Source organism: Canis lupus, chromosome 20 (assembly GCF_003254725.2).
Source record: "Canis lupus dingo isolate Sandy chromosome 20, ASM325472v2, whole genome shotgun sequence".
Lineage (NCBI taxonomy): Eukaryota > Metazoa > Chordata > Mammalia > Carnivora > Canidae > Canis > Canis lupus.
In genome coordinates this window covers 8,909,501-8,921,966 of record NC_064262.1, presented here as the reverse complement: position 1 = coordinate 8,921,966, position 12,466 = coordinate 8,909,501, and the positions used below count along the sequence as shown (strand labels likewise).

General features: G+C 38.1%; 1 protein-coding gene across 17 annotated transcripts in view; it reads left to right on the top strand.

The window, feature by feature from the left end:
* Positions 1-12,466, top strand: part of SETD5 (SET domain containing 5) — an 84,560-nt gene that overhangs the window by 40,596 nt on the left and 31,498 nt on the right. For 4 of the 17 annotated variants that reach the window (XM_025450803.3, XM_025450794.3, XM_035702703.2 and 1 more), the window contains 12 exons: positions 1,870-2,062; positions 2,343-2,448; positions 2,775-2,983; positions 3,322-3,380; positions 3,874-4,052; positions 4,992-5,030; positions 8,427-8,669; positions 9,241-9,389; positions 9,781-9,898; positions 10,657-10,766; positions 11,687-11,936; positions 12,273-12,353. In XM_025450803.3, the coding sequence (XP_025306588.1) occupies positions 1,971-2,062; positions 2,343-2,448; positions 2,775-2,983; positions 3,322-3,380; positions 3,874-4,052; positions 4,992-5,030; positions 8,427-8,669; positions 9,241-9,389; positions 9,781-9,898; positions 10,657-10,766; positions 11,687-11,936; positions 12,273-12,353 (1,635 nt within the window). In that variant the 5' untranslated portion in view covers positions 1,870-1,970. Of the gene's footprint in view, positions 1-784; positions 804-1,869; positions 2,063-2,342; positions 2,449-2,542; positions 2,680-2,774; positions 2,984-3,087; positions 3,129-3,321; positions 3,381-3,873; positions 4,053-4,991; positions 5,031-8,426; positions 8,670-9,240; positions 9,390-9,780; positions 9,899-10,656; positions 10,767-11,686; positions 11,937-12,272; positions 12,354-12,466 lie in introns of those variants that run through there. The other 13 variants (XM_049098629.1, XM_025450829.3, XM_035702706.2 and 10 more) reach the window with 10 other exon arrangements.

The window sequence follows — 12,466 nt, the reverse complement described above, 5'->3', positions numbered from 1 at the left end:
GAATATAGTGTAGTTATCTGTCAGCATGTAACTATTTAATTAATAGCCTGTATGGATATTGCAGTTTCCTCATCAAAAGATATGAGCTTAAATTTTAATATTTGGCACGCATAGCAAGATGTTAAATGCTGTGCTTTACGAGAAAGTATTTTCCAGTGGGATGGCCTTTTAACCTCCACAATATACATTTTATTTTTATTCCCTAGACTTGCACATGAAGTGCATATGTTCATATTTACCCAGTTTGGAGATGGGTAAGATACAACCAACATAGCTCCATCTCCATGGCCATCTTTTATTTCATGCCACTTTCCTTTTTCCCGTCCAAAAAAATTCCATTTCTAATAAACAGCTGCCATGTTTCACCCCATGTGTTCAGTGGTACAAAATCTCTTATATAAAATATATATATAGCTTTCTTGGAATACTTGTTTATTAAGTGAATTAACAATGTTGAAAGTTATTACTTTCTCTTAACTGTCCATCATAGAAACTAAATTCTACCTTCATTTTATTAATGCTTGTTTGCCGTCAGTTTCATTTAGGAAACCCCACCTGTTTCCTAATACTCAGAGCTGATTGCCTCTCAGTGAGCCATGTCAGATCATCTTTTCTCAAGAATACTGACCTGCATTCTTGATGTACCCCACTCCAGATCCCATCTTGCAGACACTCTAAAAGAATAAAATGCATGCACTTCACTAACAGAATACTTTCCTATGTCTAAAGTTCTTCTTCACCTAGAAATTACCTTTGCTGTTATTAATAAGATCCCTTCTCACAGTTTTGGAGCATATAACTGGGTGAGTTGGATATATCTCAGAATTTTCTTTTATCCCTCACTTCTCAGCTGACATTGCACCACATTGAACTGCACACTTTATTCCTGCCAAGTACTGTGTATTGTATACTAGACTTCCAGGCAGGAAAAGCGTATGTTCCTTAATGCAAACTATGCATTACTTGATTTCCTAAAAGACTGTCTGATCTCTAAGGCTGAGTTGTATATGTGTTTGGGGTTTCTAATTTGTGAATCTCTGTTCTAGTTAATTTAAATGCCAGATAATCCTTTATTGAGTTCGGCAAAGTCATACAGTTGCATTCCTTAATTATCTTTCAAAATTCCCTAAAACTTAACCAGGTAACAGTCACAGTTAAAAGTTCTTTTTTTCCCAAAAACTTGTATTTTGGAAAAAAAAAATCGTGTATTTTGTCCTTTGTTAGCTATGCCTTTTTATTATCAAGTAAAGGCTTAAAATTATATTTCTAAATTTGAACATTTATAATTTTTTATATTAATAAATTATACTTGAACAGTTTGCTTTCCACTTAATGAGGGTATGAAAAGATACTAAACCAAGCTTCTCAATAAGCCTGGTTACTTAAATTTTCTTAAGATTTTCTCTAAAGATAGAATGTTACCCTGGTTTTCCAAACCAGTTAGGCATAGTTGAAAGAGCATAGGATTTGGAGTTAGACATTATTTCAAATTCTGGCTCTGTCACTGTATGGACTTTGGTAATCTCACCACCTCAACTTCTGTAAAAATGGGGTGCTATTTACCGTGTTTACTAGTTGCAGAGTAAATGAATTAACATAGATAAGAGCACCTAGAAAATAATGGGCAATCCAGAATGGTAGCCACAACTTTTATTATTTGTCAATGGACAATAAAACTCTGAGTACAGTTTTGATTATTTTGAAGTTCTGTGGTATTACCATGCAGCTGTTAAGTAATTGTGTCCGTGATATGCTTGCATGTCATTGGTGGATGAGAAATTATTACTCTAATAAGGTGTTTGGGGGTTCATCAAGATGAGAGGTATGATAAATATAAGATGCCGTTGTTTTTACCTGTACTTTCTTCAGGGTATCCTGTCTTGGTAGTGAATGGAAGAGGGCCTGGTCCCTGGGGCAGTGCAGAAGGCACTTTCATCATCTCACTCACTGCAAATGTCATGTGAGGTTTCATGGAAGTATTAAGAGATCCAATTAAGAAGAATAGTTCTGAGTCTAAACCAGCCCAGAGTGGCTTCTCTAGGGGAAACTCCCTGCTCAGCTGGTACGTTTGTGTTTGTCATTAGGGACACCTTGTATTCCAGGTGCCTGCCTTGAGACATCTGCCTGTACTGGCTTCATGTTACACACAAATCCACATTTAATAACGCTCCTGTTATTTATAGGCCTAGTTATGTTAATCAGATTGTTTCACTGAGTTCCTTCTCTTATTCTAGTGGCTGGTGGTTGTGGAAAGAGGCGGGGTTAGCATGGGAAGTTAAAGTCTTAGTTTAAGGGAAGATTAGGTGTTATGCTATCATGCATTGCTTTTCGCCTTTGTGCAGCCCTGAATCTGTGGAGGCTAGTCCAGCAGTTAATGAGAAGAGCGTGTATTCCACTCATAATTATGGGACCACTCAGAGGCATGGGTGTCGAGGACTGCCTTATGCTGTGAGTATGCATTTGTTTCTCTCCAGAGCAGTGATCTTCCTGGAGTGTAATCCATTCTTATACATTGTGACTTTCTTGAAATGTTTATATGCAGCATGACGAAGTTGCCCCTTTTGCACTTCCCTGCCTCCAGCGGACGTCTAGCCCTGCATCATTGTTCTTGTTTTTATGTCCCAGTTGACCTTGGCATTTTGTTTTATCACTTTCCTGGTTGAAGCCAAAAAACAAAGGGTACTACTTTCTTCTTTCTTTCCATATGTACCATACTTTAGGGGAGAGAGGGGCCAGTGTTTGGACACTGTTGATTTAAAAAATCTTATTTTCAGGATCATAATTACGGAGCCCCTCCTCCTCCGACACCTCCTGCTTCTCCCCCTGTCCAGACGATCATCCCTCGTTCTGACCTGAATGGCCTGCCGTCGCCCGTAGAGGAACGCTGTGGAGACAGCCCGAACTCTGAAGGAGAGACTGTTCCTACCTGGTGTCCTTGTGGTCTTTCTCAGGATGGCTTCCTTCTCAACTGTGACAAGTGCAGGTAAGATCATGCTCCATCTCAGTTCAAGCCTGGGTTGCTGGGATTAGGGTTTCTTATTAGTAGGGAAAAGCTCAAAGTATTCTTTCTTGTGTTTGTTAATGTAGATGATTCCTTAGTGCTCCTTGGCTCGAATTCTCTGCACTAGGTGAGAATTGCTGACAACAAGGAATGAGAGATTGATGTTAAAGCTATTGAATTTGATATGAAATTTAATGTCCTGGAAACATTTGGTAGGTGGGAGGAAGGGGGTAGTATATGCAGAGACACTTCTCCCATGTGTGCGACAATGTGCTGCATGCTGTTGGAAGGACTACTTTAAGTTTATTTTCCCTCTTTAGGGGAATGAGCAGGGGGAAGGTTATTAGACTTCATCGGCGGAAGCAGGACAACATATCAGGTGAGCCAAAAATGGGTTGGGCCCATCTATTTTGACAGATAAATATTTTGTGATTTAAATAATCCTCTCAAGAACTCCTGTAAGTCTCCGTGATCGCTAGCTCTTCATGGAAAAGAAAGCAGTTCTCTCACAACTACTGTTTAATTCTCTTGTTGTGAATTAATGTATCCAGAAACAATATCTTAGCCCCAGAGCAATCAAAATATTCCTTGTGAGCACACACACCAAATAAAAAACCCAGATCCTTCTCGTGTGTTACACATTGAGGGAACTCAGTCAAGGGGTAAATATATACAATATAGAGCAGGGTTTCTATGCTTGATGCAGACAGACTCTTATTTTCATAAGGAATATGTTCTACATATGACAAAGTTAATGGAAGTTATGACTTCCTGAATAACGGAAAGGAGTAAAGATAAAGGAATAAGCTGTTTTTAATGCACTTTTGATGCTGTTTGCACAACATGTGACTATGAAATAACTTTCTTTTCAGGTGGGGATAGCAGTGCAACAGAAAGCTGGGATGAGGAGCTTTCTCCCTCCACTGTGTTGTACACAGCAACACAGCACACACCTACAAGCATCACCTTAACTGTTAGAAGAACAAAACCCAAGAAGCGGAAGAAGAGTCCAGAAAAGGGTCGTGCAGCAGCAAAGACGAAGAAAATCAAGGTATGGAGGGTAAAAGTATCTTAAAGAGAAATATATCTGAAATAGCCCAAATTTTGGACCAAGAAGGCGCCAAAATTCTCTTAAGTTTGATCCAGATGTTTTGAAGGGCCACTTTTGCTCTGCTTGCAAAAATCGGCTAATCTTTGTTGTGAACATGTAGACCAACCTCTCTTCTGCCACTTCATACCATCACAACTGGCACAAAGTTTCTTCTACTCCAAACCCCATCCCAGGTATGAAATCCCAGCCCCACCTGGCCAAGCCCATATGTGCTGCAGCCTCCAGTCTAGGCTTCCACTGTCCTTCATTATCTCCCTACCTCCTCAGTCCCAAGGCACGGTCTGATATTCTTGTCCTGGTACATGCCCACATCATGTCATTGGGTTGATTGTTTTTTCCTTGTTTCAAAAAAGTTAGGAAGCATCTCTTGAATGATCTAGGCTTCCAGAGTGTTGTGGTCACTTTCCTGTATTCTCAACTAAAAAGTCTCCAGGAGAAACCTCTTCTGTTTTGTGTTCTTTCTTCCCCATCATGGCAACATTGTTGCTCCTAGGTGACTTGTCCACCCCTTGTTAAGGGGATTGGTCTTTGTTTCCTTCTTAATTTCAAAACTGGTAAATCTGCAACCTTACGAAATATTTTTATTTACTTTTTCTTTTAGTGTCAGGAGTACATATAGGATTTAAGTGATGCATGCTCTTCCCTGTTAATTACCTAGTTTCACCATGGAAAGTGTTAGAATTAGCCTCAAAGTTCACTGGCCTTGGGCTACCCTTATTCTTGATAATAGTGTGGGGGATTCCATTGTATTTGTTACCTAGGAAAAAGGGGACAGACTAAAACACTAGTTCTTGCTTTAGTTTTAGTCTCAGATAGGTATAACTGTCATTCTTGGTACCAAGTTTTGTTTTGTTCTACTTGTTTTCCTCTTTGGGATAGGCATTTCGAGAGGGATCCCGGAAGTCCTTGCGGATGAAGGTAAGGGGTATTCTTCCCTGATGCTGTGTTTTACTTCACTGTGATCTTGCATTTTGGTCAGCTTCTTTCCTGACATTGATGGTCTGGGAATCTTGGACTCTGCTTTTTGCTAGTTTGTAATTGTTGCCATTCAGTATTCATAGAGGCTTTCTCTAAAGTAGGTTTTCTTGGCCATTTTCTGAAATATTTTCCCTTTCTGTAATCAGCCTTCATTTACTAGTTTTTCATTATTAGCTGCTTTTCTGGGGTGGGGGCAGTCAAGGAGGGGTAAGTGACGTTTACCAAACAAAATGAGGCTGATGTTTTCTGTCGTTGTAATTGGCCTCAACCTCAGGATTGAGGTTTTTCTGGTGATACAGGATCTCTTGTGCACCCACCCTAGCACCATGTGGGCTTTACTCACCAGTTGAAAGGATAAATTTCATCAGTTAGGAAAGTAGTATTATAGGAATTACTCTTACTGGAATTACTTAGTTTTGAACTGTGTTTTGTTTTGTTTTGTTTTGTTTTGTTTCCTGGCATATCTGTTTGGTATATAAAATTTATATGGTGCTAGTGTTTCTTTTCTTCAGTTATCAAATGAAAGAGCTTACAAGGTGATACTGGGTAGTGGTTGAAGAATTGAGAAGTTATATGCAGTGGTTTAAAAGGACTTTTAGGTACTGGGTAGTAAAGAACAGTTTGCCCAAAAGAGATTTGATTATACTGTCTAGTATCTTCTTTACCTATGTATATGTAGGAGGACAGCATGGCTCCCAATTCATTACTTATGGCTTCAAAACATTTACTTAGAATTAAGATTGAATTGAATTCTATAAGCATTCCTGTCCCTAAATGTAAATGATGAAAAGCAGGATCTTTGCTGTTGAAGGTTATATGGCATAAACATTAAAATCTTTTATTAAGGAAAAGCTTTATAAAGATTAATATACATAAGTATATACAGAACACCAATGTAACTGATACTAACAAAGATCACAGGTGACACTTTATCTAAAATTTGAAGGCTTCATGTAGTGTATACCCATAAACAGATTGTAAAAGTAATGACAGAGGATTTAGAGCCCAAGAACATGTCCTGGATGTCTTGGAATAGAACTTGTTATTTTTTTTGCTGGATCTGTCTCCTGTAAGAGGTTACATTTGCCTTAACTGCCCCCATTATTTTTGTCTCATTTGCTTGGAGGGGACCTTACTCAAACTTATGGGGCAGACATAGCCCTGATCCCAGCTGTTAAGCCTTTTTCTCTTTTATCAGCTAACTGTTGTAATTTGCCTCCAAATATCCAAAACCTTTTGAAGGCTATTGACTGGCTGCCCCAGAAAACTACTTATAAATCTCTCTATATGTAAATATTGCTTGCATTTTCAAGATGTTGACAGATTATCCTATGGCATCCTAAAATTTAAATAATAAAAAAAATAGTAGTCAGTTTGATTTTTTTTTTTAAGATTTTATTTATTCATGAGAGATAGGGGGGTGGGGGTGGGGTAGAGGCAGAGACACAGGCAGAGAGAGAAGCAGGCTCCATGCAGGGAACCTCATGCGGGACTTGATCCCGGGTCTCCAGGATCATGCCCTGGGCCGAAGGCAGGCACTAAACTGCTGAGCAACCCAGGGATACCCCAGTTCGATTCTTATATCAGAATTCTGATTAGGGTTACAAATTTGTACTCAGAATTAATTATTAATTAATAAGAGCACCAGCAAAGATGTGGTTGAGAGCCATAAAGATGGAAAATATTTACCATTTAGATTCTAATCCCAAAGTCAAGAGTTTGCCTATTGGAGACTACCGTTAACCACTAGGTGCCAGTAACACATGCACCCAGGTATGGTAATCAAAAATGACTTTACGTATTAGCAGATGTCCCCTGGGGACAAAAATCACCTCTGCTTGGGAACCATGTTCTAAACGTACTGAGTTACGGTTTCGAATACCCAGAAGAATGAGACAGCAGAGTAGTCAGAGTTGTATTATTAAACAATAGCTAATAACATAACAGTGGCTTCCAGTATACATTAAGTGTAGTAAACCATCGGTTTAGTGATCACTACTGAATGGTTAAGCCTGGGAATACTGTTTGGGCACCTCTAATCCCCAGTCTCCTAAGCACCCTTATATCTAAGGTTTTGAACTTTTCTTTTGCTTAGCTACTCCTGATACCCAAGCAGGTGATACTGTGTTCTCAGTGTGTTGGCTGCAGGTGTTTCTTAGATCCCTTTTTGTATTGTTCATTCTTTTTGATTCCAATGAGAAGGGTAGAAAAGAAAGGCATTAATTTTTTCTTTTCATTTTCCTGTTCCTTGGGGAAAGGATGGTAGACAACAGTCAATCAAAAACAGTGGGACAAAAGTGAAAGAAAGCAGTTAAAATAGACATAAATGTTTTCTGTGTCATTCATGGAAAGTATATTTAATTTTCTTATGCCTATATTTGCAACTTTAGTATGGACATGGATTTGCAAATAGCTTTGGTACTATGGTATCTTTTTCTTCTAGTCATCACTGGTATGACATCATCACTATCCGTGTTTGTTTTGTTTTTCTGATGACACTTTAAGTCTTTAACACCATGGAGGAGAACATGTGTCAGACTTAAAGCTGTGTCTCTGTATCTCAAACATAAAAACTGTCTATTTAGGATAATGTTGTTGAGATATAATAATCTTTTCTCAGTATTGTCACCATAGAGGGCAGTGGTTTTCCTAGAGAAGTATAGCAAAGCACCTCTCAGCATTTTCTACACTGTCTACCCACTCCCTTGCCCCTGCCTCACCTCTTGAGGGTGCAGCTGTTTAAACTGTCAGAAATAGAGCACTCGAAAGATGCACACCAAAATGATGGCTTTGTCTCAGAAATGAGATTACAGGTTATTTATTTTGGTCATGTGTATTTTCAGAATGAACATGTATTAATTGTATAATGAAAAAATAATTCACAAAAAAAAACCCAAAAATATTCTCTTGGGAGTAGTGGAATAATATGAGTTGGTACACTAACACACGTATTCATAAGCATTGAAATTTAAACTAATCTTTTGAGGTATCTATGTTTGTTTTTATGAAGGTTTTCTTATGAACTTTGTCATTCTTCTGATAACAAAATTTATTTCTGTGATTTTAAAATGGTCATAAAATGACAGTGATGATCCAAATTAATTTCTCCCTGTATTAATGAGGAAACTAAGCTTGTCTAAGAAGTTATTCAATGCCTCACATCTTAGTGGTAATGAAACCATGATTAGAAGCCAGATCCCCTAACCCCCAGGCCATTGCTCTTTTATGCCACACCAACTGCCAAGTGAAAATAAATTTTCTCTGGAAATTCAGCCTGTTTTCCTCGCATTTTTATGCATGGATTCTCCTAACCTACCTGACCTTTGTTCTCTACAGAATTCTCCTTCTGAAGCACAGAATTTAGATGAGAATACAACTGAGGGATGGGAAAATCGGATAAGACTATGGACTGATCAGTATGAAGAAGCTTTCACTAATCAGTACAGTGCAGATGTACAGAACGCCCTTGAACAACATCTACATTCTAGCAAGGAATTTGTGGGCAAACCTGCTATTTTAGACACTATTAATAAGACTGAATTGGCCTGTAATAATACAGTTATTGGTTCCCAAATGCAGGTAAGGATCAAAGGGTAAAAGACTCCTATATGTAGTTGAGACCCTTAGGAAGAGGTTGTATAATGGGATTATCATTTCTTTCAAATGTATGAGCCCCTTAGAATAACGAATTAGCCAGCTGTTGAGCCTCTTTAACCAAAAGCAAGTTGTAGTGATTAGAAACTGTCTGGATACCTATTTTTTTAAAGTATTAATTAAAAATAGACAAAAACGAATAGGAAAGTTTTATGCATCCTCAGTATGAATTTTTAAGATTGATAGGAAGTTAAGCTTGTTCTTCCTCATTCTTGAATTAGACATAGAGCCACTAGAATCTTAATCATACCTTTTTCTATGATCTATCTTGTGTTTTGTGAGGGACCAGGTGACCAGTTTGTTAGATAGAGCCTGCTTCCTAGAAGCTTTTATCATTAAAAAATTTGTGATTATTAAAAAATAAAAACTGATTTTTGAGCTAAATAGCATACAAATAAAATCTAAAAATATTGGTACCTTTTCCTCAGGAAATACTTTAGGTGTTTGCTGTGCTGCTGTTGCTATTGTCTAATGTTAATCCTCTGGTTTTATGCAGCTACAGTTGGGAAGAGTCACTCGTGTTCAAAAACACCGGAAGATCCTTAGAGCTGCAAGAGACTTGGCTCTGGACACTCTTATAATAGAGTATCGAGGGAAAGTCATGTTGCGACAGCAATTTGAGGTCAATGGGCATTTCTTCAAAAAGTAAGAACATCATTCACTGAGCAGTGAGGGCTAAAGTGGGCCTGGCAGAGCAGTATGGCTTTTAAAAAGATCCTGGTTGATAAGATGCTCTTGAGGAAAAGATTAGAGCTCAGATAAGCTCACACCTGTCTGCTATTTGTAGAAAAGTATAAATAAATCTGCAAATTGTTTAATATATAAAGTGGTAATGACTCCTTTCCAAGCCAAGCATTCCTTGCTTTGTGCTTGTTCTTTAATCAGAAGCAGACAAACATGTGATGTTTGTCAAGTTTAGGCATTGCAAAGGACTGCTGCTTCTTCTGTCAGCATATGCTTCATATTTGAGGTGAAGTCATGGGGTGGCCCTTTTATTTGTGTTGAGAATTACAGGAATTTCAATTATATCCCTTAGACCATACCCCTTTGTGCTCTTCTACTCAAAATTCAATGGTGTAGAGATGTGTGTGGATGCACGTACTTTCGGTAATGATGCTCGGTTCATCAGAAGATCGTGTACACCAAATGCAGAGGTAAGATTTCTGTAGCAACTTCTCTTTGAATGGAACCACCAAAGGACAAGTCTACTGAAGAGGCAGTCTGAAAACTTCACCCAGATTAATTCAAGGTCTGTAGATAATGATTATAATCTTTTATCATAAGAGACAAAAAAAATAACAGTGCTTTTATTCTGACACGATGAGAGCAAGGAATGGATTTTCTTTCAGAAGGAAGAAATGGGAAAAAACAAATTTTGCATTTGCTAGAGAGAAAGAGCTAGACTGGATAAGAAGTCATTTAGGTTATATCAAAGAAATTACTATATGATAGAAGATGTCCATTAGGCACAAACTAAGCTGTTTGATTGCACTTTTTTTAGATTTTAGATGATAGTATTATAAGAGAAATTCTAGACATTTCTAGAATTCATTACTCAGTGCATAATCAGTGCAGCTACATCAAATGCTGCAAGAAAATCCCCAGAGCTTTCTCTGACAGGCTAAGGAATTTTAATTCTCTGATGTGACTGAGAACGGCTTAAAGATGTAGAGCAGAGCAGAGATCTTATCCCAATTTCTAGCATCTCAAGGTTTCTCCATTTATTTCAAGAAGTATTATAAATTTTCAAATAATTACTGTGTGATAGTTTCATGTCAAATGATGGAGTTACATAATAGACTCCTGTAACTCTTAAGTAAAGAGAAACTAATTTGGCAAAGGGATTTTTCTGTCTTATGGAGAGTTCCTGGTCTTTATGGTAAGTCATCAACCATAAGCCATGTTCACACAGGTGCGACACATGATTGCAGATGGGATGATTCACCTATGTATCTATGCAGTGTCTGCCATCACCAAGGATGCTGAGGTCACCATAGCGTTTGATTATGAGTACAGTAACTGGTAAGACCTACAAAACCTTTCATACATGAATGGCTTTGTCTTACATATTAAGCTTTTTTGTTGCTCTACTTTTGTTCCTTGTCATTTCCTCTTTTTCTAAACCTAATCTTTTCATAAATAATGTAGTTTTTGTCTAGAAATTGTGTAGGGAAAGACAGAGTTGGGGCAGTTTTTTTCTAGAGATACATACACATAATATGTCACTGCTCACCAGTCTCCTAACCAGAGTTGTTTTGCTTTTATATCTTTATGGCAAGAATAGTAAAAATGGTAGGTATGAAACACTCCTAGAAATTGCAGTAGCATCTGTTGTTATGCACACAGCACTTGTTCCAGGGACCATATAGAACGAAAGTTTTTAAATTCGCCCCATCCATTTGAACCATGTAATCTATCTGAATGTGACAAGGCAGAAAAATAGAGATGGCAAGTCATAGATAAATATGTGATGGATTTTGTAAAATAGATGCTTTTTTCTCTCTTGGTCCTTTTAGGCCAAAAAGATCATATGGTAAATGATGTTTAGCACAGGTATAAGAAGAAAAGATACTAGGAATAAGTAGGAAATCACTAGATAAAAAATGAGGACATGGTAAAAGTAGATGCAAGGGAAGTATTGCCTTTTCGGCCTCTATTATTGATTCACTGCCCACTAAGTAGCATAAAGACATTTAGGAGAACAGAACTTAGTGAAATTTTCTTTCTTTTCCACTGACCATATGTAGGGAAAGAGTTAGGGTTACATAGCAAAACACCGAATATTGAAAAGTATTCATAGGACTCTAATGTGTCTATTTAACTTATTTAAAGATAATACAAGGGGAAATTACTACACTATTTCTCCAAGAGAATCAATGGACTGTATGACTGATTTTGCAAGGGTACTGAGACAGGCACTTTCGGTTGTTTCTTTGGAGCAGTAATTATAAAGTGGACTGTGCATGTCACAAGGGGAACCGGAATTGCCCTATACAGAAAAGGAATCCCAATGCCGCAGAACCACCACTCCCACCTCCTCCAAGCTTACCCACCATCGGAGCAGAGACAAGACGTAGAAAAGCTCGACGGAAAGAGTTAGAGATGGAGCAGCAGAATGAGGCTCCAGAAGAGGATAACAATCAGCAACCAGAACAAGTTCCTGAGAAAGCAACTGTGTCCAGTGACCATGAGGTAATCTTCCCCTGGTCAGAGAATGTTGCTGTGGTATTGATTCTCTGCAAATAAAGAGGGTCCCTGGTTGCCACAAGTTGTTCTATGTAGGGAGTTTATAACAATACCTAAAGACCTTCATGTCAAGGTGGATGTGGCAATAATCGAGAACATCCTTTCAGCTGCTTTCCACATTACTGTTCAGAGTGTGGTACTTATCATGTGTATTTACCATGTAGTCTCATGAATAACACCATAAAGCATTAGAAATTGTTTCTAGAGAGTTTTAGCTGCCAGACAAAGATTGTTTATTCTTAGAGCTTAAGAGTACAGCTGAATATCACCTCTGTTCTAAAGGAAATAGACAATCCAGAGGAAAAAGAAGAAGAGAAAGAAGAGGTTACAGATGACCAGGAGAACCCAGCTCATAGCAGAAGGGTAGGTACCTTCTAACATCCTTTCATTCCTGCTACTTACCACGGCTTGTGAACCCCTTGTATTCTTTGTATCATCTCATTCTTTAATAAGATAGTATACTATCATCTGCACAT